The sequence below is a fragment of the Barbatula barbatula genome (assembly GCF_947034865.1).
Source record: "Barbatula barbatula genome assembly, chromosome: 15".
Classification (NCBI taxonomy): domain Eukaryota; kingdom Metazoa; phylum Chordata; class Actinopteri; order Cypriniformes; family Nemacheilidae; genus Barbatula; species Barbatula barbatula.
This window is the reverse complement of record NC_136778.1, coordinates 11,071,465-11,098,597: the sequence shown is the minus strand read 5'-3', so window position 1 is coordinate 11,098,597 and position 27,133 is coordinate 11,071,465. Positions and strand designations below refer to the sequence as shown.

Genomic DNA, 27,133 nt, shown 5'->3' with positions numbered 1-27,133 from the left:
TGGTTTGTTGCACCATTTGACGCAGGCGGTCATTATAAACAAACTATTGACATTAGAAAAACGTTGGCATCAAATAGAAACGAACTACGACTGCCTAAAATCTTAATTTGTAATGTTTTGTAATAATCTTATCAAAATCGGCAACATCTCAAAATTCTAAACAATCTCTCAGTTAGGCTTTCTAAAACCCTCCCTCCCGACTACCCCGACGCTGCAGCGTCACGCAGTACCAACCGGGTTCGTCATGGCGCTCGGACGCAGGAACTCGCTTCTCCTGTTTGCCTTTGCTTTCAACAAATCGTAATCTGGGTTTTTCTCTCGGACTCGAGTGCGTTACTCTCTCGATTGTACAACCGGGGCGAGATGACCCGTTCCTGGCTTTGGTATACCGATCTTCGTTTGTAAACTTGCGTCCAATTGGACGATCAAGATTTCAGGAAGCCTTTCCAAGGCGAATTCCCTAGTTTTAGGAACTCGGGAAAGAAACAGTTCTGGAAGAAGAGGAGGGGTGAGAAGGGGCCGGTTTTAAGGTAGCGTTAAACTCGTCCTCGCGTGCTTCTCTCTCTTATATTGAAGTCGGTTTACACCCTGTATTAAAGTTTGTGAAGTTACGTGGCAGCGTGTACGCGATCTGCTAGACAAACATTGTCGATGAAAACCTCTGTCGTGTACTGTTTGCCGTGACACTGAGGGCAGGTCGCATCACGCATCTGTCTGCGAACGCTGTTTTCCACCGTGTCGAGGTTACTTTTTAAAACCATTGTCGGTATGTTGTTTAGTTTCAGGGGGTATTTAAACGAAAGAGCCCCTCTGCTCGCACCCAGCACCGTGGAGTCGATACATTTGTAGCGCCGCTAGGAAACAATGTAGCGAATGTTGGCTTTGTAGTTGTTAGACACAATGTTATTGTTTTTGCGGGACTTTAGGATAAAGGGGCGAGCTTGAGTTTTTGTCGTGAATGTGTGGTTTAAAACGTGCAGCCCAGTCTGACAGCGTTGTAGTACGGTGCTTTACGGAGACTATCTTCAATACGGATATTTCTATAGTCTGCTGTAATTTTGCAAGTGCTTTTCGAGCAGTGTGCATTCTGCGTTTCATTCCGTCGATGAATTTTCGTTTTTGCTTGTTTTGAATGGATATCATCGTTGGATTGAGATCTTGGAAATCCGGTAAAATATCCGGACAAATGTTCTCGAGGCGGGACGGGCGGGCGTGCGTGAGACCCACAGCCTAGTTTAGAAACATATTTACAGTTTAACACCGAGGTTTATTCCGCCGATGTGACTGTAAATCCATTTCGGGCGTTTCGGAATCAAAGTTGCCAAGTTTATTATGTACATTGTTGTTTATTGTCGGCTACAATTCGTTGTGCTGTGGTGTTTCTTCCAAGTTCGCAAATGTAGGTTTTGGATATCCGTGATTTTCTTTGGTCAGTTTTTTAACATCTTTGCATGACGCCTGTGGTCTGTCTACCTGGTGTTAAGATGCTTTTTTGCTCAGAGCTGAATACTAGGGCTCTGGAATGTTTTCTCGGGTCACGCACACACACCCGGCGGTATTTACCGCATTTGTAGTGTAAACGCTAATTCGCCCCGATGCCTCTTGGTCCGTCTATTCAGTGTCTGTCAGCGGCTGCGCCAAAACGAGTTTTTAAGTTCGCCGGTTACCTGGCGCTTTAAAGGACTTGCATGCCGAGATCTCCAGAGTGTCTTATTTTTATGTGCTGTGGTGCAGATCTTAGAAAACGACGCTAAGATAGTCGCGAAAATCATAATAACCACAAATTCGCCGTGGTCTCATTACAGTAATATTCGCTTTAACATGATGTTTGTATTAAAATAGTGCAATACATATGTTATCAGTTTGCTTTTCAGTATAATAAAAACATGGTTCATTTTTCTTTTGAGACGTTCTTGACTCACAGAAAAGGCAGCATTTTAAACAACTATATTTTAAAAGATTAAGTATATATTAAAATGTATATATTTTTATTGAACAATAATACACTGATGCAGTGAGTGACGTTTCCAGTCATAAAAACTGAGACCCACACCAGTGTTCTCCAGAGACACATTTTACTTGTTCTCACAAGACCAACCGGGATCCGATCACCCGAAAAGCATCGTAATACCTGGTGTAAACGGGACTTGTGTGCCATTGTTTTGCATGCCGTCTCAAATGTGATATGTGAGCAGCATTCTAATAGCATTTCCTTTTGCTTCTTGCAGTGAATGCTAGCGACATTATCATGACTAGGGCATGGGAGTGACATGATTGCTGGATCAGACTCCACACCATGCCCATCTCTCTTCAAACACACAAAACCGATTGAATGAACGACCACATTGAGAAAGATTGTGCCAAAATGGACGAATCCGCACTCCTTGACCTGTTGGAGTGCCCGGTATGCCTGGAGCGTCTAGACGCCACGGCGAAGGTGTTACCGTGCCAGCACACATTTTGCCGGCGGTGCCTGCTTGGAATTGTGGGGTCACGTGGAGAACTGCGCTGCCCGGAGTGCCGCACGCTGGTGGAGAGCGGAGTGGATGAGTTGCCGAGCAACATCCTCCTGGTGAGGCTGCTGGACGGCATCAAGCAGAGGCCAAGGAGGACGGGAACTGTGCTCTCAGCGTGCACTAATGGATCGACTGGAGCGGGAGTCCGGGCGCAGGCCTCGGGAGGAGGCCAGAGAGATCAAGCTCCCACGGGGACACAGTCTCAGAGGGCTCAGGCCAAGACCACTCCAGTGAGGGTGAGTTTAGAGAGCTTTTGAGCTCAAAAATTTAAATATCTATTTTCATAATAGATTTTGGGGGATTATTAGAGTCTTTGTATGTTTGTCAGATGGTAGACTGCCTGTCTGGCCTCACCCAATCTGGTCATGGGAGGCACAGCGTTATCATGATAAAGTAGGCCTTGGGGAATATCTCTCTTCGCTCTCTCTATTTTTCTCTTTACCATCTGTATCATCATTCTGTGTAAAGAACTGCAATACAAGGCTTTTGTTTAAATCCAGTAATATAATAATATAACAGTCAATTTAATTTAGAGAAGTTATCACCTGTGGACTGTTTCAATAACTTAACAGGAGATATGTTTCTCTAATAGCAATAGTGTGGATGTAATATACATGCATGTTTTTTTTTGTGGGCAATTTGTAAAGCACGCTAGAGAGAATCTTGTTAGCTCGGTGCATTGTGTTGCATCTAAAGCAACTGAGGTAAGCTTGCTTCCCTGCTGAGAGAAAGCCGCACTAACTGCAACAACAACCAACTACCATTTTTTTGTTCGGTGTGGTTGTCTTTTTTCCATCTCACAAAGGAAAAGAATAAACACTTAGCGAGCGGACACTGTCGTGTTTGTTGACGCGTGTAATTTCGTGCCTGAATCGGAGCGGGAGTTTCTGCCATATAACTTTCAGACAAAGCGTCTCGGTGGACCCGCACAGTTGTCATAGCAGCAGTTTTGTGATGGTTTGTTTTGCTTTGTATTACCTTTTGGTTTTGCACGGTAACAAAACACAGGTGTCCCTACAATCAAGCCCTCTGTCATCTCTCCCACAAAGACTTCTGGGACAGAAAGAGGCCTCCACCCACAGCATGATGGGAGATGTCGTTTTAAGCCAAACATCTCCGGTTTGTAATCTTTTAATATCCATCGCTTTTGTTGTTCTTAAACAACAAAATGACAGCTTGGATTATCCTCCGAAATGTCTGAAAAACATTTAAAAGGTGGTTCATCTTGTTTTTCTATCTAAGACAAAGTTGTTTTTCTGTAGTTTGTTAAGGGGGCTCACTATGATTTCAAGATGACTGAAAAGATAACTTGACTGTTACTATGCTTCTTTTTTACGTGAGAGGCTACATTTTTCTACAATTACAGCCATTTCCCAAAATTCTCCTAGCGCGAGACGTCATTCTTAAAAACAAAATTGGGACAAGCAATGTGTTTGTGACCATGCAAAATATACTATTGTTTTTTGGTGGTTCCCAGGGTACACTTAACAATAAAAGTGCTTATTTATGCTGTAATGCTGGGTTCACACCAAACACAAACAATCGCGTTCCACACTTTTTATTACTCGTGGGAAAAGTTTGTTATTTTTGCATGAGTGATGCGATCTAACAAATATTTTCAACCTTCGCAGAAGACTAGATTGACATGCATTCGCTGCAATCGCGCTGCCCGATTCGCGTCATTCGCACCACCTTCTGCGAGTTCGGGTCTACTCGTCTTTGTAATGACTTTGTAAGTAATTTTACCCAGTGTAAGAACCATTTGTGGCTGAATGGTTCCATAGAGAACATTTCAGTTTAACAAGCAGTTCTCATAAAAAGAAAGGAATGTTTCTTAGACAAACCTTCGAGTTACTGATTCTTTAAGGAACCAAAAAAATGCTATGAAGGACCTTTTTTAGCAACTTTTAAGGGTGTATTACAATTTGCTATAGTATTTGCTTGCTAAGACGTGTTTAGTTGTACTAGCATATTTTAAAGCTAGGCTCTTTGTGTGTTTTCTATGTGGTTCTTATGGCATTGCTAGGTGGTTGGTGATTTATAATTTTCTTTATTTACTTAAGGAGTCATGTACTACAACCAGACATTAACAGCAAGACATCTTCAACGCTAATTTTTTTTTAATTACAATATATTGGTATGGTGTAAAAATGACACCTTAAGAGTGTAGTCATTGGTTACAGGCGTTTGGAGCTTGGAGCTTGCTGAATCCAGTTGATGTGAGGTACTGTAAGGTAATGTAAGGTTGATCAGGACACCGAGTTTTAAAACTCTACCAAAAAACAAACCACCCAATTGCACCTGCATAAACTAAGCAGTGATCAGTCCTTATCTTCTCTCCCTTTGTGTCCCTGGTGCATTCACACGCCAGCCTATTCAAGGGTGTATCCAAGGTGCCGTAAACAGCCTCGCCGCTTGTAGAAAGGGCTTTGTGCGACAGTTGTAGCTTCAAACAGAGCCTGTGATTCCGAGGTGATGCTAGGAGCAGGCATGCTTTTGAGACAACATGATAACAAAGAGCTGTGTGACTGGCAGGTCTGTTATTTAGGTCTTCAGAGAGGTTTTGTTAAGTCTGACACGCGATATGCACTGCATTGGATACGCACTAATGCAGAAACGCACACTCACACATGGATGCCAACTAGTTCGAAGGATGCAGACATACACACATGCTCACACGTCCGCCCCTGAGATCTTGTCAGGTTGTCAGATGTTGTTTTGTGGCAGTTTGAGTTTATGTGTACTGGTGTGTGCAGAAAAGTGGTGTTTGTTGTAATAACGTCTTTCGCCTGCCTGTGTAATATATGGAGTGGTGTGATTTAAGGGAAGGTTAATGTAATTGCAGTCATTGTCATAGTTGTGGATCCTGTAAACAGGTTCTGTTTTCAAGCATACTGACAAAAACAAGCACTTAACTCCTGGAAGTTATCTAGAATCCCAGCCAGCTTGTGCCATTCATTTGTGTGCAAATGAGCATCAAACGGACCGTAAATGGTTCACGGACATGCCATCTAAAGCTGAAAGTATCCCATCACTGCAGGTCATCCAGGTGGTTCAAGTGTTTCTACGAGGAGCAAGATGTGAGGGAGATAGGGGTGGGGCATGGGGACACGCAGGTGGATTCTTTGAGCTGCGGAAAAATGGAAAGATCAAAGAACACATTGATACCCATGAGTCCCAGCGGGCAAGGAGTACGTCTCTCTTGCTCCATCTAACTCTGTCTCTCTCCATTTTCCCTCTGATTTCTATCAGAGCTGGAGAATAGCAGGAGGTGTGGTTGAAGAGACAGATGCACAACAGCTTATTGTTTGCGCCTACCTCTGATCTGACAGACTCCGGGCAATGACGCGTCCAGCACCATACGCTGTAGGGGGACAAAAACCCCCAGCCGTCTTTTAGATGTAAATAAAGTAGAGCAGGGAAACAGAGGATCGAGAATATACTGGAGAGAGAAAAGGAGTCAGATGGACGCTCAGATGATTTAAGGGGCCAAATGTCAGCTATGGATGGTGACTCTCCCTACCGCAGCGCTCCAAAGCCACTTCACTGAAACAACTCAGCAGAGCTCTTGCTGACTAATCACAAGGACTCTTATTGTGCGTCTGTGTGCATGTGCCGTTGGGTGTTTGGGAATGACTGACTGAGTGTCGCCGAGAGTTCACCTTTTTGTGAACAGACTTTGAGACAAGACTTGTGTTCAGCCAACCGCGGCTCTGCACATTTTTTTGCTGTGTGTGTAGCAGAAGAGCAGCATTCATTGGACTGGTTATAAGATCACATGAATGGAGATTTGTGTCTCCCGATGTTTCTAGCAATGCTTTCAATGCTTTTTTTCCGAGATGGATGACTCTTACAAGCCAGTTCTCTAATGAATTGCACAAAAAGACTCGCAGGGGTAATCTGTTTGACTCAGTCTGATGAGTCTTTCATTGAATGAACTCGGTGAATCCGTCAGAGCGGTTATTGAATTACCATCTGGCTCTCGAACTGCAAGTCTGTTCTATTTTTAAATAATGAAACACTTTTCTATTAAAAATTGTATTAAGCATGAAATCATGAATCCAAACTTTAACTCATCACTTAAGTAGTAAATGTTTTTATAGTGAGATTGATGAAAAATGCAGAAACTAATACGACAATACTTCATCACCTATACATTTTGTTATTTGTGCACTCAAAGAACATAAAACATAAACAAAGTGCAAGATGTTTAAGTGATGTCATTATTTATTTGTTTAATCAATAAAGTCAAAGGCTATAGATATTGTGATAATATACCGTCAACAACTTCTTTGGAAACGGTGACCGTGTAGTGAAAAATGTAATAGCGTGACAGTCCTCTGCAGCTCTAGTATATACAGTAGTTAAGAGCATTTAGTGGTGGTGTGGGGTCAGAATTCTGTTGATAACGCTGGTGTCTCTATCCCTTCATGACATGTGGGGAACTGCACACCAACATAATGATGGTTTAACCTAGTCACTTTCTTCTCCCGTTCTGAGACAATGTGACACTGCTTTCCATGACCAGCGTGTCACCCGGGCTGTCACAGAGGAAACAAAGAGAAACGGCGCGTGGGGTCGTAGGTCAGGTGTGAGAGGTCATGAGCTTGGGGTCAGAAGTAGAGCAGGAGGCAGAGACGGTGATGTAATTCAGAGATACTCTTTGATCTTCTTCATGCACGCACTTTGAAACATATTAATATTTAATCAGATTCTAAAGCCCTTCGGATGTGCCAGTGATGCAATGAATCTCCATATCTGGCTGTGAGAAAGCGTTAGCAGCTGTGTTGTTAGCCTTGAGCGCACGCTACACTTTTTTTATTCAAATATCTTTCTATGAGAAGCAGAACCGAAAAGTCCTCGCGTTTAATGATGAACGGGTGCTTGGTTTAATGGCCTCGTGGGCTGATGCTTATGGTGCATTCACATGCTATCGGAGTTATCGGAAATATGCATTTTTCGAGGTACAAATTGCATATGAACGCCCTTATGTTGTCGCGTTTCCCACTGGCAAGTTGTTAGATAATTTTTATACCGGGGTTCCAGAGATGGGCGGGCCTTACACAATCAACATGGCGGAAGAATTTCTGCTGTGACAGATATGATTTATTAGTTTTTACGCATCAGCTTCATTGTCCTATCTTATTTTTTTCTTACATGTTTACATATATGAATAACATTTGAACCATACTGTATGTTTTATACACTTCGAAAACGGCATGTATTTTACTAATATTGCAGTCAGCAAGCTGACTATTAAAACTTTACAGTAGGATGTACGGTTGAAAATGATAACCATATAACATTTTCCCTAGATACACGCAAGTATGAATCTGGCATCCTCCATTCTTTCTGACAACAAAGCACCTGAACACAACCAGATCAGAATCATGACATCAGAAGTGGGAATTACCAATTTTCCGATAGCGCGTGAAGGCAGCATTAGTGTCAGCACGATGCAAAAGACACACAGTGTCCATAATAGTGGCACATGCTTTTTGAACACAGGAAGCATAGATCTAGTTGGCGTGTAGTGTTTTATGGGCCACTCTGGAATTTACTGGAAGTTTATGGTGTGTTTATGGATCATGTCTTTGAAGGATTTTCAAGAGTTTTGTTTGAGGTACCCTGTTGCAAATAGTCAATGTCCTTGATCACTGTATATTCAGCTTTGCTCTCAGGGTTATGTGATTTCATATTTTCCTGGTTTTAAATGTCATGCAAGTCCTTATTGTGGTCAGTGACTTCAGATGGTTCCCTTCCTGCCCAAGTTCATTTAAGCTGTTTGATCTCTTTACATGAACCACTAACTCTGTCATTGTGTGTGTTTTCGTCTAGCGCTCTGTAAGGGTCCTTTCACGTCACACAGGACAGGATTCAATATTGCGTTATAATATGGCTAGACTGAACACAGGGGTATGAAACTGAACACGGAGGTTTTGATATGCTTTCAATAATAGCACTATTTATAATACTTGACACATCATCTTAAAAGCTTAAGGATAGTTCACCAATAATGTAAATTCTGTAATTTACTCATCCTCAAGTTGTTCTTAATCTATATATTTTGTTTTTGTTCTATTACACACGTAACAAGATATTTTGAAGAATGTGGGAAACCAAACAGTTTTGGGTCGACATTGACAACCATAGTAGCTTTTTTATACTATATTCGTCAATGGTCAAACAGTTCTGCAAATATTCTTTGTGTTCTGTTTACTCAGAAATGAAAATGTTGTCTTCATTTACTCACCCTGAGTGAATTATTGCTTTAAGGCTCATGAGACGTGAGATGCCTCTATGGTAACAATTAACATTGCAGGCCAAATGCAACGATGTATTCTGTTTCATATGTTTTTCCCTTATCCCTCTATTTTTCTCTTTCATTCTCAGCATCACATCATCATTGCACAGATTACAAGAGAAGGCCTTAACCTTTTACCCAATCACACACCCACACACACACATAGCTTGGGTCTGAGCTGTTGTCCATCAGCGAGAGCGTTTCGTGAGACTGACCTTCGTAGCGGAAGCTTCTCAAACCCCAAAAGCCCTAAAATCTAAACTCTCCAGGCCACCCGTTTGATGTGGGAAGCCTTTCTTCTACCTCTGACTCCTCCTAGCTGCGTGTTTGCTTGTGTTCCCATTTTTTGTCTCTGTGGCGGTTCTTAGTGTGTTATGCAAGGAACGAGGAATGTTGTTTATTGTGTCCTGGCACGTAGTAAAGGTTTTGATGAAATTCATTTGACCCCACCTCTTTTCTGCCCTGTGGTCGAGTGGGCCGCATTGACTCACACAGGCCCTTTTTGATGATGTCATGATTTCCGCAGAAACCTCTGGCTGACCCGCGCCAGTGTCACGTAACCTCTCCATTAAGGCTAGTACCCTGTAGCCAAGCCTCTACTTACAGATCCTTTTTCCAAGTTCTGTCTCCATGTTTTCCCTCAGTTTTCGTGCTCCGCTTAATCTGAGCGTATCAGCTAATTTCCCCTCACTCCCCCACTCTTTTATTACCCATTACTTCTTCACTTCCATTTTGTCGTTCTCTGCCTTTTCATCTTTTTTGTCGTTTTTAATTCCTTCCCTCATTTCTCTCAGCTGATAGCAGGAAGTCATTTTCAGCCGGGTAATGTTTCCCACGGGCTTCCAGATGGTTTGTATTTGTGTGTGTGTGTGTAGCACAATAAATGAAGCTGATCTGTGCTCAGAGTTAAGTTTGTACCTCTGTGTTGTGGTTTCTTGTTGTGCCTAAGTTTGGTTCACGGTGCTTTAATTAGCATGCTAATGTTAGTTTGCATGATACAACCCTTTTAGAAGAGTGGTGTCCTTAAATTCATCCTCTTTAAAGCCTTGTAACCACAGCTGTACACATTCAGATGGATGTCTTTGGTTAAGTCAAGTTGTGCCTTTTTGTACTTTGAAGTTCAGCTTTACTAAGGCCCTTTTTACACAGCAAAAAAATTTAAACTTTTTATTCGTTTTGGCTTTTCGTTGCTTGTAGAACAATTGTCATAAAGTTGAGAAATCCCGCCAAATGCAATATACAATATGCGAAACGCTAATGCTTCAAGTCTGTTAAATCAGTTTGAACATAAGCATAAACACACAGGGACTAACATTTGCTTGCCAGTTTTTACAATTTTGACTTTACATAAACCAAGTCAATTTTACAGATATTTAGTTTTGGATAGTTCTAGCGTGCTTTTATGTAGACTGAGAACTGATACATATCTGGCTGCGTTTCTTGTTTGCGTGCTGCCACAAGCAGGTGTTTGGGTTTGTTGTGATTCTAGATGTGTTTGTGTGTGCCCTGGTTCTTTTGGGTGTGACGGTCCATTTCTCTACCCTGAGGTTACATCATTTCAGGGTTGGGATCAAAAGACCTAATCAGGTGTTAAAAGCGTAACCATGGAGACTGACTCAATGTTTGGTCGAGAGCGCCAGTGGGCCCTTGGGGAAGGGTGTGCGTGTGAGTATTCATGCGTGCCTGTGTGCGTTCAAAGTATCCCCTGTCTCAGGTATTTATCACATCATTTAGTCTGAATCTGGACTAATTACGGTTTCAGTTCCGACATCCGTCTCCGATTTGCTTGAAAAGAGTGTGTGTTTGCGTCGCTTGTGAATGTTTTACTGAAGTGTGTGTGACTGGTAAAAGCTTGAATATTTCATTAGGTAACATTAACATCTGCTGCACACACACAGACACACGCGTGCGCGCGCTTGCAAGCGTTATTGTCGCCATCTGCTGAATCACATCTGGTCATTATTCACCAATCAATAAGTGCTAACCAATCCATATCTCATCACACCACGTGATTTTGTGTGTGTGTGATGGGTGGCATGTTCTTAAAACACCTGAGCTCATCTTGTCAGCTGTGTTTGTGTATTTTAATGTTTTCCTTTTGGTGTTTTTTGTAGCAGATCTGTCACACCTGTGATGGCCCAGCTGGAGTGAACCACACACAAACACACACACCTACAATTACATCTGTGTGTGGTCTTATTGCTGTAATCGAACGCTTATAGCATTTTATTCTCTTGATCACAGAGGGTGTGTGTCTATTTCTCTTGATCTATGACAGGTGCTGCTTTTTTATTGATCTACAAATACCAGATCTATTTTAAGTGTTGGAGTTGCAGTTGCTTCCTCGGGCTTATTGGTCAACTTGCCTGATTGACAGGTCTTGTAAGTCATGCTGATTGATGGGGATTTCTTTCTTCTGACCTTTGACGTGATCCCTAAAGGAAAACGCTGCAGATAGTTGAGAAATTACTGTGGTCGTACATCTTGACAAAAGATCTGAACATTACCTCAAATATTAATACGTTTAGATGAAAGTGTGTCATCACTCTTATAATACTGCAAAACTGGGAAATAAGTTTAAATATACAATGAATGTTTTATGAAAGGACCTGACAGGTTTGGGGTTTATTCAGTTTATTGAATGAAAACAAAAATGTGTAATTTGTTCCGTTGGGCTCTTATTATGCTGTACTTTTTAAGTTTTAGTTCAATATGTAATAAAAACAGACACCGAGTGCCTTTAAACAGGCAAAGCTAAAGTAAAGAAATGTTTCATGTTAAAATAGTGGATGACCACACCGTGTCTCTTGGATTAAGATCATGCGACGCACCTCTCTTTTGTGCTTTGGTCTTGAGTACTGAACCGTGCTTTATAGAAACATGGTGGTTGAACATCATTCGTATGATTCACAGGGCAAACTCGGGTAGCTTTGGTGAGATCATTTTTGTCTTTTTCCTCTCCGGATGCCTTTTCTTGCTCTGCTTTGTCTCACGCACCCCCTCTGCGCACATAACACTGGCTGTGTTTCTGGATCTCAGTTAATCTGCATGTGTCTCTGAGTGACGTCTCTCCAACTTCCCTTCTGCTTCAATTTTTCTGTCGTTTTCTTCTATCCTTTACTCCTTTACTTCTCTCTTTCTGTCTCTGTCTGTCTGTGTTTTCTTTCGCTCTCTCTGACGATGGACTATGGTTAAGTGTCGGTTCTGTAACTGTTACACTATGAAGTGGATTAGAGAGGCAGCGCTGTGGGTGGGCATGAAACAGCAGGAATCGTCTCAGAAACACGGTGCTCATCAGACTTGGGAAACTTGGTTTGGAAGAACCTCTGTGTTTGGTTTTGGCACTGTAGTGTAAAGAGTGTTTAGCACTTTAATAAAACTTGCTACACTAACCTAATTACCTTCGTATGGGCGACTCCTCCCCCTGCAAACAACTCCAATGACATGAGACATTTACCTGTCACCATGGCAACAATATATATTTAACATTTAGGCTTTTGGATGACTGTATTGACCAGTGGTTCTCAACTGTTTTGACTCCAAGGCCCCCCATTGTATTCAACAATATTTAAAGGACCCCCCTCCCACTCACAAAAACGTTTAAACCCAATGAAATATTTTGAACTAGAAAAGTGTTTTCATTATAAAAGTGGCCAAATAAGAAATATGTTTTTTCGATGTATTTCGATGCTCATTTTGTCCAGTTTTAGTAAACTTGAGGCCCCCTTAGATGTCAGCTGGGCCCCGGCCCCCCTATTGAGAACCACTGTACACTGTTTAATAGCTTATTATTATTGCAATTCCAGTTATGCAGAAGAAAGACACAAGGGTGAATAAATGATGACAGGTTTTCATTTTTGTGTGAACTATTCCTTTACCGTGAGCAGACCTCCATCTGTTTCGTCACCCAGCATGCACAGCCCTGTATTACATTCAGAGCTCATTGTGCATCCAGCCAGTGAGTTCTTGACAGTGAAGTTTGAGATTTGACATTTGTGTTGTGACGGAGGGAGTTTACGTGTCAAAAGGAGGACAGGGACAGTTAGAACAACATCTCTGATATAAAAAAGACAGTGAGAGAGATTGGTCAGAGGAAATACAGCTAATGCTAATTGCCTCTCTCTCACTTTCCCTCTTTTGCATTAAGTTTGTCAAAAATGTGAACTCGCATGCATACAGACACATAGACAGCGGCTTCACTTTGTGGGTTTTACAGATCTTAAAGCACACAGCTTCCTACATCATTATTTCTGCATTTGGACCAGCTCTGTGCTTGGGTGAAAATGGAGAGAGAGAAAGACCAGAGAGTGAGAGCGCGTGTGGAAATTGATAGACATGGTAAACAAGATGAAAGCAAGAAGAACAGTTATGAAATACATGTACTGATTTCTTAAATAATGGAGAAGAATATTTCAAGTCATTCTGTGTTTGAGTCTTACTGTTGTGGTGTGGCATAGGTTTTTACAGGGCCCAAAATGTCATTTTTTCCCCACCTGTTAATAGCTGGTAAATGAATAAGATTCACTGCAGATAAAACTGTATAGTGATGTATTTTGTCAAGATAAAAAGAGACCCTATGACATTAGGATGATTTAACTGTTTTTGTTTGCATATTAGTGTCATCATGCAAATGAAGTGAATCATTCTCTGTCTCTATGTAAAATTGTTTGGCAAAAATGGGAAGGTGTGATTTTTGTTCTTTGTATTTCAACTAATTAGAATACTGAGCTGACAATGTAAAAGCCATAGGCTGAATTGCGGATCTGGAAAACAGTTTTTTGCACTAGTTGGTTGGTTGTCTTGATGTTCAGTTCATCAATTTGTTCTATGTACTAAGTCTGTATCAGCAACTTATGCCTATTTTGTAATGTTATGATCCTCAACATACCAGAACTCGCCTCACATTGCAAAATACATCCACATACAGAAAAGCATCGCAAACCTGCTTCCTTTTCCAGGACACATACGCCATTACACCCGTTCCCAATAAAAACCACATGCTGCCTTTCCATAATTCCCCTGTAACATTCAGACCCCCTCCCTGTTTAAACATTTTCTTTTTGATGACTAATCTGTAGCGTACAAAAAAGTCCCGCCTCAGCAACATCTTAGCTGTACTCCCATATGTTCAGCGTTTTACTGAATTAAAACAACATTTTCTTCTAACTAGGGCTCTGCTTTGACTTTGACGTTTAGCTTTATACATGCCTGTTTCATGGTTCATTTGCCCACACATTTAGGCTGGACGGCTTTGATCACATGAAAGGACTCCAGCTCCCATGAGACCCTGCACACCGGTCTAAAGCAGCTTGACTCGATCAAACCGCAATGACTGTAGTTCCCAAGAGTCCCTATAGTGTAGTCCAGTTCCTAATGGCCAGATGAAAAACAGAGGGGTTGCAGAGGTCACTGACTGTTGAACAGGTGCGTGTTGAAATGAAGTGGCTTAACCAGACGTGGGGAACAAGGTAAATGGAGATGGCTGGGAAAAAGGGATCGGGAAAATTAGATGGATGAAAAGAAAATGCTTGGAAGACAAGAAAGCCTAGCTGCTCAGGTTCATCTCTGATGCTGGTCCAGATGCACATCTGCGGTCCAGACTGCATTTAGTTTTTGCTTTATTTTAGTGTGTTTTGTATTTTTTAGTATAGTAAATGTGGGTGCCGCCATTTTTGAGTTGTTCGACTTCCGGTGAGCCACTATAGCTAATGGCAGTCATATTGCGAGTGAGACAAGTGTGCTGTTTTTACTGGCTAGTTAATATTTATTATGGAACTCTGAGGTACAAGCCTAATGTCTGCAGTTAGAGGTTGCGATAATAGCCGGTACAAATGCCAAAAATATCTACAAAATATTAGTTTTTACCTTAATCCTCGCATCATAGCTGAATCTGGATGTCTGCCTCAATTTTTCATTATTTTAAACCTACCGGATGCCCATTCTCCTGGACAATTTACCTTCTTGACAATTTACAGGCAGGCATTTATGGCTAGAGTGACACTAAATGTAGAAAAATTGAATTATTATATATCATACAATATACACGCACCTAAAAGATTATTAGAAACACCTGTTCAATTTCTCATTAATGCAATTATCTAATCAACCAATCACATTGCATTGTAGGGGTGTCAACCAATCACATTGCATTTAGGGGTGTGGTCCTGGTCAAGACAATCTCCTGAACTCCAAACTGAATGTCAAAAGGGGATTTGAGCAATTTTGAGCGTGGCATGGTTGTTGGTGCCAGACGGGCCGGTCTGAGTATTTTACAATCTGCTCAGTTACTGGGATTTTCATGCACAACCATTTCTAGGGTTTACAAAGAATGGTGTGAAAAGGGAAAAACATCCAGTATGCGGCAGTCCTGTGGGCGAAAATGCCTTGTTGATGATAGAGGTCAGAGGAGAATGGGCCGACGGATTCAAGCCGATAGAAGAGCAACTTTGACTCAAATATCCACTCGTTACAACCAAGGTATGCAGCAAAGCATTTGTGAAGCCACAACACGCACAACCTTGAGGCGGATGGGCTACAACAGCAGAAGACCCCACCGGGTACCACTCATCTCCACTACAAATAGGAAAAAGAGGCTACAATTTGCATGAGCTCACCTAAATTGGACAGTAGAAGACTGGAAAAATGTTGCCTGGTCTGATGAGTCTCGATTTCTGTTGAGACATTCAGATGGTAGAGTCAGAATTTGGCGTAAACAGAATGAGAACATGTATCCATCATGCCTTGTTACCACTGTGCAGGCTGGTGGTGTATTGGTGTGGGGGATGTTTTCTTGGCACACTTTAGGCACCTTGGTGCCAATTGGGCATCGTTTAAATGCCACGGCCTACCTGAGCATTGTATCTGACCATGTCCATCTCTTAATGACCTCCATGTACCCATCCTCTGATGGCTACTTCCAGCAGGATAATGCATCATGTCACAAAGCTTGAATCATTTCAAATTGGTTTCTTGAACATGACAATGAGTTCACTGTACTAAAATGGCCCCCACTGTCACCAGATCTCAACCCAATAGAGCATCTTTGGGATGTGGTGGAACGGGAGCTTCGTGCCCTAGATGTGCATCCCACAAATCTCCATCAACTGCAAGATGCTGTCCTATCAATATGGTCCAACATTTCTAAAGAATGCTTTCAGCACCTTGTTGGATCAATGCAATCAGTTCTGAAGGCGAAAGGGGGTCAAACACGGTATTAGTATGGTGTTCCTAATAATCCTTTAGGTGAGTGTATATATATAGATAAACATATTTAGCAAAACTAAACAGTATGCTAATAGTCATATAATAATATTAGCAGCAGTTAAAACTTAGCTGTTAGCATTTTTTGCATGTTTTTAGCAGTTTTAAACTTAACAAACTAAAACAAACCATGCCAATGGATCACAGCTGCATGACAAAGTTAACAGTTACAGGATATTACATTTTCACCAATTTGGCAGACACTTTTATCTGTAAAAGCAAATGTTGTGTTCTACCATCCTACTTGGTTTCACTTCTGACCACTGCTCATCTGCCCGAAACCGGAGGGTAACAGGTGGAATGCAGATGGAAAAGACAGCAAACATCATGCTTATGACCTGATTAGCCGTTTAACTTCACTCTCTATGATGTAACCTAAATGCTGTTCTTTCCATTCCTTGTAACACTTTCTACCCTCCGATTGGCTTCTCTTTGGGTCAATGACAGACAAAAATCATCGCCGCAAACAAATATCTAAACACTCTCCCTGGCCGAACCCTGTGTTTTGTTATTTAGTTTTCATCCCCTCTTCAACTCATCAATCCACTCCTTCCCTGGGTCGCAAATGCCCACTCAGCATCCTCCACACCTGATCTATCATCCTTTACAAAGTAATTATCCACTAAAGCTTCTGCGGGGGGGGCCCGTTAGTCAGAAGGTGAGAAGTACAGGGTTTCAGCAGTAGCCGTGGGTGGGAGGCTGTTTTAGGACTCGGATGGGAGACGGGTCAGGTCAATTCCCAGTGGTCATAAACGGAGTCATTAGCAGTCCATTATAACTAATGTAGCTGTAATGAAAACAAGATGGCCGCTGCCCTCACAGACTCCTGTATCATTAACACGGTGTCATCTCCTGTTGATGGTGAGATTTGGAAATAGATAAAGAGAGCAAAGAAAGCAGCTTTATGTGCTATGTGCTTTTTATGACCTGTGTGTTGGGGGATTTCTCTCGCTGAAGATTTCCGGAGGCAAGATAGTCTTTAGTTGCCGGATGTTTTATGAACAACTAAGAGTCTAAGGCTAACGAACTGACATCTACAATTAGCAGAATATGCAGATCGGCTTAAAAAGATCATCAAACAATTTAAATCAGTCATCATTAAGTCACATCCATGTCATTCCGAAGCTGTCAATGACTCGTTCTTCTGCAGAACAGAAAATATTTTGAGAAATGTCAATACAGTGGAAGTCAATGGGGTCCAATGTTTTTTGGCGACGTTATTCAAAATGTCTTCTTTTGTGTTCTGCAGAAAAAAGAAAGTCATACAAGTTTGGAATCACATGACATGCATGATAAAATTACATGTTTTATCCACATCTTTTAACAACCCTACTACTATATAAACACAACTTTATTTCCAGTTGGAAAATAGTATGTCCTTAACCTTGACGTTGTTGTGCTAAGCCAACCAATCAACTTTGACCCTCCCGTATTTCGATTGCTTTCCAGTTTTGTGCGAACAGACTGTGGGCGTGGCGTATCCAACTGATACCCTGTTTCCTGTCTGACCCCCTCCCCCCCCCATACGGCCATTGTAACTCTTAACAATCGTTGATTCGTTCAGTTAATGAGTGCAAGATTCATTTGCCCACCAGCCTGTGAAACTTTTTTTTTAATGACATCAATATGCAGTGTAATCGACACAAAGTTGACTAATATATCATCCTGTCCAAAACACAATGGACGATAAGTTGCAGATGGATTTTATGAATTGGAGAACGTCAAGCAAGAATTCTGGTTTAGAGTGTCAAGAGTGGAGTGATATAGAGTTGTTTGTGTACTTACAGTGTCTTAATAGTGATGGATGGCTCATGAATGGCAGAGCTCATTAGAGTTGAAGCACACATTTCTCATTAGTGCTGTATTAGACACGTCTAGCTGTCACGCATTGACACATAAGAGTCAGATTTTACTCCTCCAAGAAACGTCAAACATCGCCGCCAGCCTAATCGTGTGATAAAACATAAAGACAACTTTCCATTTTTTCTGTTTATTCTACTGTTCCTCTATTAAACGTATCTCTACCATTAGTTTTACACGAAGCGCCTGTGGTGCTAATGTGGGCGACATTGGTTCAGTTCCAGCTTGCATTATTTTTAAAAATCTCATTCCATTAGCATCTGGGGAGGTGTGGTGTAAAATTGAAGAATCAAACCCTACGTGGCGCTCATCATTGTGCCCTTAGCAAGTCATTTGCTTTGATTTTTTATCTGATGAATGTCTACTGTATTGAATAAATAAATGGGCTATGAGCATAGGTATTTTTAGACATCTTGTTTGCGTCATAATGTGATTCCCTCTTGCATCAGGGAGAATTTTAACATCATAAAGTTGTTGTTGTTTTTCCCTTCAGTGATAGAAATATGGAGCAGTTGTGCAGCGGTAATTTCAGGTCTGCCGGGCTCTCGGCGCTGCGTTGAATTAGCATTTAATATCCTGTTGGTCTGATCCATTCTCATCCCGCAATGTTCTTCAGATCTTAAGTGGGACGGGCTGATGCTGATTTCACAGAGGGTCGTATTTATTCCTCCAGTCCAGTATGAGAGTTTTTGGACCAGGATGAATCTCACGATTGGAATTCCTCAGAGGCAACAAGATTCGTTTTTAGAATGATTCTCTTGAGGTTTCATTTAACCTGAACACACACACACACACATGCACGCCTTTAGAGCTTTGTTTGGCTGAATGAAAGCCTCAATGTGGTTCTTTCATGTCGGTCCAGTTCAAGCCATCTCCAGCACCCTTCGTTTCGCACGCAAGGGCTCAGGCCGAAGAAACACGCCGTTGACCACCCTAACAGTTGTTTGATCACCCTCTCTTTTGTCCTCCTTATCCCTTCGTCTAACAGTATATCCCTCGGTCTCTTACCTCTTCTGGCTCGCTCTCTCTTCTCTCTTTCTCTTAGCTGGGAAAATTGGGCAAATCTGCTGACAGCTGCCTTTGAGAGAGGCCCACAGCAGGGGAAGAGAACAGAGCGGAGGAGAAAGGTGCGCAGGCGAATGGAGCTTTAATTTGTGGGTTGTTAAAGTCAGTGTATATGCTTGCAGGTTTTACAACAAATTAAATTCTTGGCCCAAAAGAACATTTGCTGAATGGAAACATTTGCAGGAAAGTTTGATTCATCTTTAGTTTTTAATTGGTTTTATATACAAGTTTGAAGAAGTGATATGACTTTTAAAAGGTCAGTTCTCTAGTTAGTTGTCTCAGCGTCTGGCCGTCTGTCGTTTTTGTGGCGAATGCTGCTTAGTCAGAGTCTGTTCCACTGTCTGATCCTAACAGAATGTCATCTGCTTCATTCTTTCTTCCTTTCTTTTTAATCTTTCTCTCTTCCTATTATTCCTCTTTCCACTATATTACTCCAACTATTAGTTTTCTTATCCCCTCTTCCTTTTTTTCTTTTTTTTCTTTCGATTCTTCCTTCCTATCATTGCTTTCTTCTCTGCCATCTCTATCATTGCTGTTCGTTTTCTTTTCCCCTCTTCCTATTCCTTTTTCATCTTTATTTCTTTTCTTTCTTTCGATTTTTGTTTTTCTCTTTTCATTGCTGCGTTCTCTTCCATCTCTCTCTATCATTACTGTTCATTTTCTCTGTCTCTCCCTCCCTCACTCTGTCTCTCCCTCCCTCACTCTGTCTCTCCCTCCCTCACTCTGTCTCTCCCTCCCTCACTCTGTCTCTCCCTCACTCTCTCTGTCTCTCTCTCGCCCTCACTCACTCTCTCTGTCTCTCTCTCCCTCTTTCTTTCTTTCTTTCTTTCTTTCTTCCTTTCGATTCTTTCTTTCTTCCTCTCCACTACTCACCTCCACCCTTCGCTCTTTCGATTAATTCTCTAATTAACTCTCTCCCTCCTCTCATTCCTTCCTTTCATTGCTTCCTTCTCTACCATCTCTATCTATCATTGCTGTTCGTTTTCTTTTCCCCCCTTCCTATTCCTTTTTCATCTTTATTTCTATTTTTTCCTTTTGATTTTTTTTCTTTATTCTCTCTCTCTCTCTCTCTCTCTCTCTCTCTATCTCTCTCTCTCTCTCTCTCTCTCTCTCTCTCTCTCTCTCTCTCTCGCTGTCTCTCTCTCTCTCTCTCTCGCTGTCTCTCTCTCTCGCTGTCTCTCTCTCTCGCTGTCTCTCTCTCTCGCTGTCTCTCTCTCTCGCTGTCTCTCTCTCTCGCTGTCTCTCTTTCTTTCTTCCTTCCTCTCCACTACTCACCTCCACCCTTCGCTCTTTCGATTAATTCTCTAATTCACTCTCTCCCTCCTCTCATTCCTTCCTTTCATTGCTTCCTTCTCTACCATCTCTCTCTATCATTGCTGTTCGTTTTCTTTTCCCCTCTTCCTATTCCTTTTTCATTTTTTTTTCTTTTCTTTCTGTCGATTCTTCCTTCCTATCATCGCTTCCGTCTCTACCATCTCTATCTATCATTGCTGTTCGTTTTCTTTTCTCCTATTCCTTTTTCATCTTTCTTTCTTTTCTTTCTTTCGATTCTTTCTTTATTTTCGATTCTCCCTCTCGCCCGCTCTCTCGCCCGCTCTCTCGCCCGCCCGCTTACACACTCTCTCACTCTCACTCTCTCGGTCTCTCTCTCCCTCTTTCTTTCTTCCTTCCTTTCGATTTCTTCCTCTCCACTACTCACCTCCACCCTTCGCTCTTTCGATTAATTCTCTAATTCACTCTCTCCCTCCTCTCATTCCTTCCTTTCATTGCTTCCTTCTCTACCATCTCTCTCGATCATTGTGATTATCATTCTCTTCACTATGCACTCGAGATGTGGTCTACAGTGGAGGAAGCCCATGGTTCTTTTCTGGGTGAGGGGAGGGCTGTTCTCTTGGACAGAGGCCTCTCTCTTGAACGGGCTGCCTGAAAAGAGCTCATTCAGTCGGTCAGGACTGCGTCTGCAGTCTCCTCCCTCTTCCTGGCCGTGGATCATTGTCAGGCCTTGAAAGAAGCTTTGACTGGTTCTGCACCATAAAACTCCATACACATTGATAAATGGACTTGCTCAACAGCATTGTGAATCCGATGGCATATCCCAGGGCATTTTGGGATTGTCAGACAAGGAAGCAGTCAATGAGTTGAGCAACACAGACGGTGGAAGACAGACAGAAAAAGCAACCCAGTGCAGTCAAACAGAGAGGCAGGCCAACAAGGTCAGCCTGAAAGACAAGACAGCAGTCGCTCATTGAGCACATGCAGCACTAAAGCCAGCACTGAGCTCTTATGATGGTTTTGACAGGGTTATATCGCAGGGAGAAAATGTATTTGTTCTATCTCAGTCTGGCCATCCGCAGAATGAAATGAAATGGCGTGTGATAGGCTTCTGAAAGTCTTCACCGCCTTCAGTTTACATGGTCATCTACTCCACACACTTGCTAGCAGTGGGAAAGTTTCACAATCACTACTAGCTGTCATGCAAGCTTAAAAAATGCATGTGCTTTTTAGTGCTGATCTTGCATTATCCATGAATCTACAACCACTCAGTAGACTCTCACTTTTAGTAACCCTTGTTCTCTTTCTCTCTCTTTTACTGCAGGGTGTTCCTCAGCTACCTTGTGCCAAGGCCTTGTACAATTACGATGGGAAAGAACCTGGAGACCTCAAGTTCATCAAGGGTGACATCATCATCCTGCGCCGGCAGGTGGATGAGAACTGGTACCACGGAGAGATGGGTGGAGTCCATGGTTTCTTCCCCACCAACTTTGTCCAGGTCATCAAACCGCTGCCACAGCCACCCCCACAATGCAAAGCCCTGTATGACTTTGAGCTCAAAGACAAAGAAGCGGATAAAGACTGCCTACCGTTCTCAAAGGTGAAACCTTCTGTTAAGAACCTCCATCTATGAGAGGCTTTATGTAATCGGAAGTACGTCACAATGCTACATGCTACTAGTCCATTATTATACAATAAAATAATAATATGAATTAAAATTGACATAAATTAAATAAAATATAAATAGTTATATTATTAGACACTAGCCAAACACAGACCGGTGTCCTCAAGATGCATTAGTGCCCTTCTTTCAAACATCAGGTCTCTCTTATAACATTGATGTTGATCTTACAAATACACCATACGTGCAAACCATATGTAACTTGCCAAGTTTGAACATGTTGAGGAATGAATGTGAGTTGAGGAGGCACAGCAAAGGGAAAGATTAGCTGTGAATAATGAGCTAAATTACAAGCCGTTTCCAACATGCCTAAACGATGAAATGGCCTCAGAAGTTCTGGAATCTAGTGCATGTATGGACTACTTTCATGGCTTTTTGAGTTAGTTTTTTAGCATTATATTGAAAAAAAATATTTTTTTTATTCAATGCAACAAATTAAAATCAGCAGCAGAAAATGTTCTGCATCTAATTGAACTTCTCTTTGAGCTGTTTATGTTTTGGAATATGGCTTTTATGGATGCCTGTGAGTTACAGTATTTTACACAAGTGTCTCTTGTGTATTTTTAACAACTTTTGGCTTAACTTTTTTAATCATATTTTAATTTTGTCTGCCCTCAGGATGATATTCTCACTGTGATACGTCGAGTGGATGAGAATTGGGCAGAGGGGATGCTGGGAGAAAAGATTGGCATCTTCCCCATATCTTATGTAGAGGTGAGTAATGTCAGTGCATTAAAGTCTTAACATTTAATGTTTTATATTCAGTTGTTGGGCACATGTTCTGTTCAGCATACCATTGGTCTTGAAAACATTTATACTAATCATTTTAAGCTTTTAAGGAAAACAATTTTTTATCGTTGTCTTGCACCTCACACCATTCATGGTTTCTGCCTTTGTTGAAATGACACAAAGCTTTTAAAACCGTTTGCCATTTTCAAGCTCTATTGCACCCCGTGTGTGTTTGCCATTCTGTCACAAGTTTCAAACGCAGGCAGCACTGCCTTACTGAAACGCACACAACTAAAGGTTTCATGTTTTCGCAAAAACATAACCCCAGATATTACGGAGATCACAATTTCACATTTCTCTTTTGTATGCTCAGTCTCTTCCTCCAAAAGCACACAACCTCCTCACAAAAAGTCTCCTCGCGTAAATGTACATGTTAACCTTCACGAACCCTGGCAGAGCCAGCGCGAGGTCTCTGCCAGCCACGTGTCTAACCTGTGAGAAAAAATAACCACCAAAAGACATTCAAAAATAGCTTGTGTTAGAATAGCATCTCCGACGCGGGGCAGGAGAATGAGGGAGGATTGGGGCGGAGGCTGACACAAAAGCCGCTGCAATTTTCACCAAACCAGACTTTTTCCAAGTGAATGCTTTTCTCGAAAGAGAGCTAAATGGGTAGGGGAAAGCTTTTCTGTTCCTTTCTGTTTTCTATTTCTTTTTGCTGTTATAAATATATATATATTATATATATAAAACAATATAAAATATATTTATTTGCAAAGAGCTGTATGGAAATGGAATCTGTTGCCTGTAGCTTTTTGTAGCGGTTACGTGTTCTGGAGTTAAGGCCTGTTACTTTCCATCATTCTATGTAACCTGTCTGCTGTTCTCTTATATAAATGCAAAAAGTCTGTATTTTCATTCACTCTTATTCTCAGTTTAACAGTGCCGCTCGACAGCTCATAGAACTGGACAAACCCTCTGAAGGTGTAGGAGACGCCAGTGAAGGGCCCTCCTTCGCTTCCTCAGGCCCCCAGGCCAACGGCTCTCAGAAACCCACCGGGGAGAAGAAGAACAGTAAGAAGCGGCACTCCTTCACCTCCCTGACGATGTCCCATAAGCCCTGCCTGGCTCCTCCACCCCAGAGACACTCCATGGAGATCAGCGGGCCGGTTCTGATCAGCTCCTCTAACCCCACAGCGGCAGCCCGAATCGGAGAGCTCAGCGGAGGCTTGTCCTCCAGCGCACCTTCACAGGTAAGAGAGTGATGGATGCATAGATGTGTAAAAGACCTGATGGATGGATTTGGTGATACGAACATTGAGGTGGAGAAATGAAAGAGGAGGTGGTTGGTGAGATCCTCTCTCTTTCTCTGTCTCTCTCTCTGATTATTATTCCAGCATGACAGTGGCTGACCTCTAAATGTCCTGTGAGCCATCCTCCCTGCCTCTCTTTGTGCTATATATAGATAAGTACTGATTCTGGGTGCAGTTAAAGACATAATCGCTTTCTGAGGATGAGAGTTGTAGCTGTGACCATGGTTACACAGCTTAAAAAGTTTCCCGCTCAAGTCCACGTTTCGAACGGCCCCAGGTGGCTGGCTGCAGTATAGGTCATAAACTCCACCCTCTCCTTGTAAACATATGGGACGGCACCAAAACAAAGAATTCAAAATTATTTTTAGTTAGTTTTGTTTTGTCTAGTTTAGTTTCATTTAAGTTGCTATAAAAACGGGGTGTGATGACATAATAAGTGTGCTTGCTATCAAGTCTAATGGAATATTGGCGGGACCTTGATATCGTGGCTCCACCTCCTCCTCATTACTGCCTCCAAATGATTTCATTGGCGAATTCTGGGATATTTTGGCTTCATTTTTTATTCTTTACAACCGTAGACATGTTTTCTATGGATACAGTCCAGTGCAGAAAATGTTGTTGTCGTATATGTTTAATTATAATTGTTTAGTTGGAATTCTGGACATAGCCTGTATGTTGAAATATTACAAGGTATGAATTATGGAAAGTTTGGACAGAAAAAGCTTTATGGCACTTTACAAAAGCCGTATGTGTCCTTTATGCTAAGTAGCTGGCAAATAATGACTGTTGAATGACAGGAATATAGGGAATGCTCAACAGAATCATGAAAACCAAATGGTGAAATTCGTCAAACATCTGCAAATGATAGCTGGAGCATTGTGTCAACATGCTGCCCACACTCGAGAGCAATGCTTTTCCACACCAGCTCACTGTTCTCTTCCATTCTGTCAGCAGTTCTCTCTCTCTCTCCCGCTCGCTCCTCATTCCACACAGTCCAACATGCTGTCCGAGCGTTTGAAATCACTGATGCGTGACAGCGCTTCGCACTTCAAACAATCCCCCGACCAATCACTGGCAGAGGTTACCGCAGCAGCCCTGGAATGACAGTCACTCACAGCTGTTTCACTGGTTGCTGAGCATTGTGCTCTCCACGGAGATGGCAGACAGACATGTCATTTCATGTGATGTTCTTGGGTGGTGGAGCTCTAGGAACGTTTTTTAAATATATGTGCCTTTTCCCCCTGCTTTACACTTGATTCATTTGCTTAGCTTCACTAGCAAAATTCTACATTTGTTAAGCAGATTGAGTCTTATATGGTTTCCTATTTCCGATTTTGTCTTGTAATTAGGAAGAAGTTGAGACAATACATATACACGGGTAAGAGTACTGCTCTCAGACCTAGCTGTGGAGACCTGAAACTGTCGAGGAAGCAAACTAAAATAACCTATATGAAGGCTCTTGTTGGAAACGATATCCCCCACACTTCTCAGATCTGAATTGGAGATATTTGACAGTATGGGGACCGATTCGCTGGTTGTTAAAAATACCCCAAAATAAAAACTGACATTAATTCACCTTTATGTGGCCTAAAACCAGTGTATGACAAAAGAAGATGGCGGGTCCGGTGTTGTTTGGTAACCAACGTTTGCTGACCAACATTGTTCTAAAGAAAGTCATACAGGTTTGAAATGACAAGAGTAAATGATGAAAAACAAATGTTGGGGGTAAACTATTCCTTACGGTCATCACTAACATTGTGCTTGTGTGCTCTTATTGGGAAGTTATAAATGAGAATAAGGATAAATGACTTGATGCTTCTCTCTACTGGCCTCCAACTGATGGCGTCAACTGCCTGAGAACTCCTCTTAAATCCTCATTCCACAAAACACTGAAAGTAACAGAAGACACTTGATACCTGGGTCGTCTGAGTTTCGGCCTTATCTTTAGGTTCTTGGATGTGTTTTGCTGTTATTAGGAGGAATGTTGTGAAAGCTGACCCTGATTCTGAGTGAATACTTAACACCAGTGGAATGAGGAAGCTTGTTCTAACATTTATTAACAGATGACGACAATAACTTAAGTTTGAGAAACCGTCTCGGGTTAACAGAAACCAGCACTTTTGTTCTGTAACACATCCCAGTGTGTTAACACAAGACACCGGACCATTTCCTATGTGTTTTTTATGAATCTATAATTGGACTCTTATTATCACAGTTTCTTCCTTTGCTCCTTTTGTACCTCTGAATATTGTTTTTGTTTTATTTTGACATCTATTACACACATCTGCTTACTTCTCTGTACTCCGCTCGTAGCATTTGCACTCCCAGAATGCAATTCGCTATAATTCTCTTTGATTAAATTACCGTTTTTTTTGTGACCGACATCTGAAATGTTTGTTGCCAGGCAACCTCACTATGGCAAGATACAATGATAGCTGATCTGTTTTTGATATGTCATCCAGTAATATAAATTTAGACGCTGCTCTATTACACCCCCACACATATACTCCTAATTCATCTCTCTCCCTTTTGGTCTCTCACGCTCTTTTTAACATTCCTGTCTGGGAGTTTTAGCACTAATAATTAACCAGACACTTTAGATCTCATAAAAGCCTGTTCATGCCTGTAAAGTGATGCCCCTCTTGCGTGGCAGCAGTTATGAGAGTGATGTATCGATTTACACACCTTTTGTGACACACTTGGAAGATAAGAACCACAAACGTATTGCTCGCTCATATTCTTCTGCTTTAAGGGCAAGGTAAACTGTTTGGAAGGATGAGAGAAGTAGTGGGTAGGATTTTGTGGCTGGAAATGAGGTTTAGAATGATGAAAGTAAGAGTAAGAAGAGTTAGTGCTACACAGAATGAGTTCTTCATTGAAAAAAAAGTGTAAAAGATGAATGAAAGGCACAGATTCAGAGTGACAGACAGAACACTGTGTCTTTCTCAGGTTTCAAACCATTAATATGAATTTAATAGTGCTTGAGTGTTCTTTGATACCCTGGTCTAAAGGGTCTTTGTATTAAAAAGGAAAAATCGTCAAAGGGTGATTTTGGGCCAATGGCTTTGATTCTCTGCGTTTAGTTGTGCCACTGTAACCCTGCACAGAGCTGTTATGTCATCCATCTGGTGAT

The 27,133-nt window shown here is 41.8% G+C and overlaps 1 protein-coding gene across 2 annotated transcripts in view; it reads left to right on the top strand.

Moving 5' to 3' along the window:
• The first annotated feature begins 213 nt into the window (after positions 1–213).
• The window catches only part of sh3rf1 (SH3 domain containing ring finger 1), a 35,199-nt gene continuing 8,279 nt past the window's right edge, over positions 214–27,133 (top strand). The window contains exons 1-5 of one of the 2 annotated variants that reach the window (XM_079474686.1): positions 214–530; positions 2,229–2,752; positions 21,602–21,877; positions 22,577–22,672; positions 23,623–23,940. In XM_079474686.1, coding sequence (XP_079330812.1) covers positions 2,333–2,752; positions 21,602–21,877; positions 22,577–22,672; positions 23,623–23,940 — 1,110 coding nt within the window. In that variant the 5' untranslated portion in view covers positions 214–530; positions 2,229–2,332. The remainder of the gene's footprint in view (positions 531–2,228; positions 2,753–21,601; positions 21,878–22,576; positions 22,673–23,622; positions 23,941–27,133) is intronic. The other variant, XM_079474687.1, reaches the window with a different exon arrangement.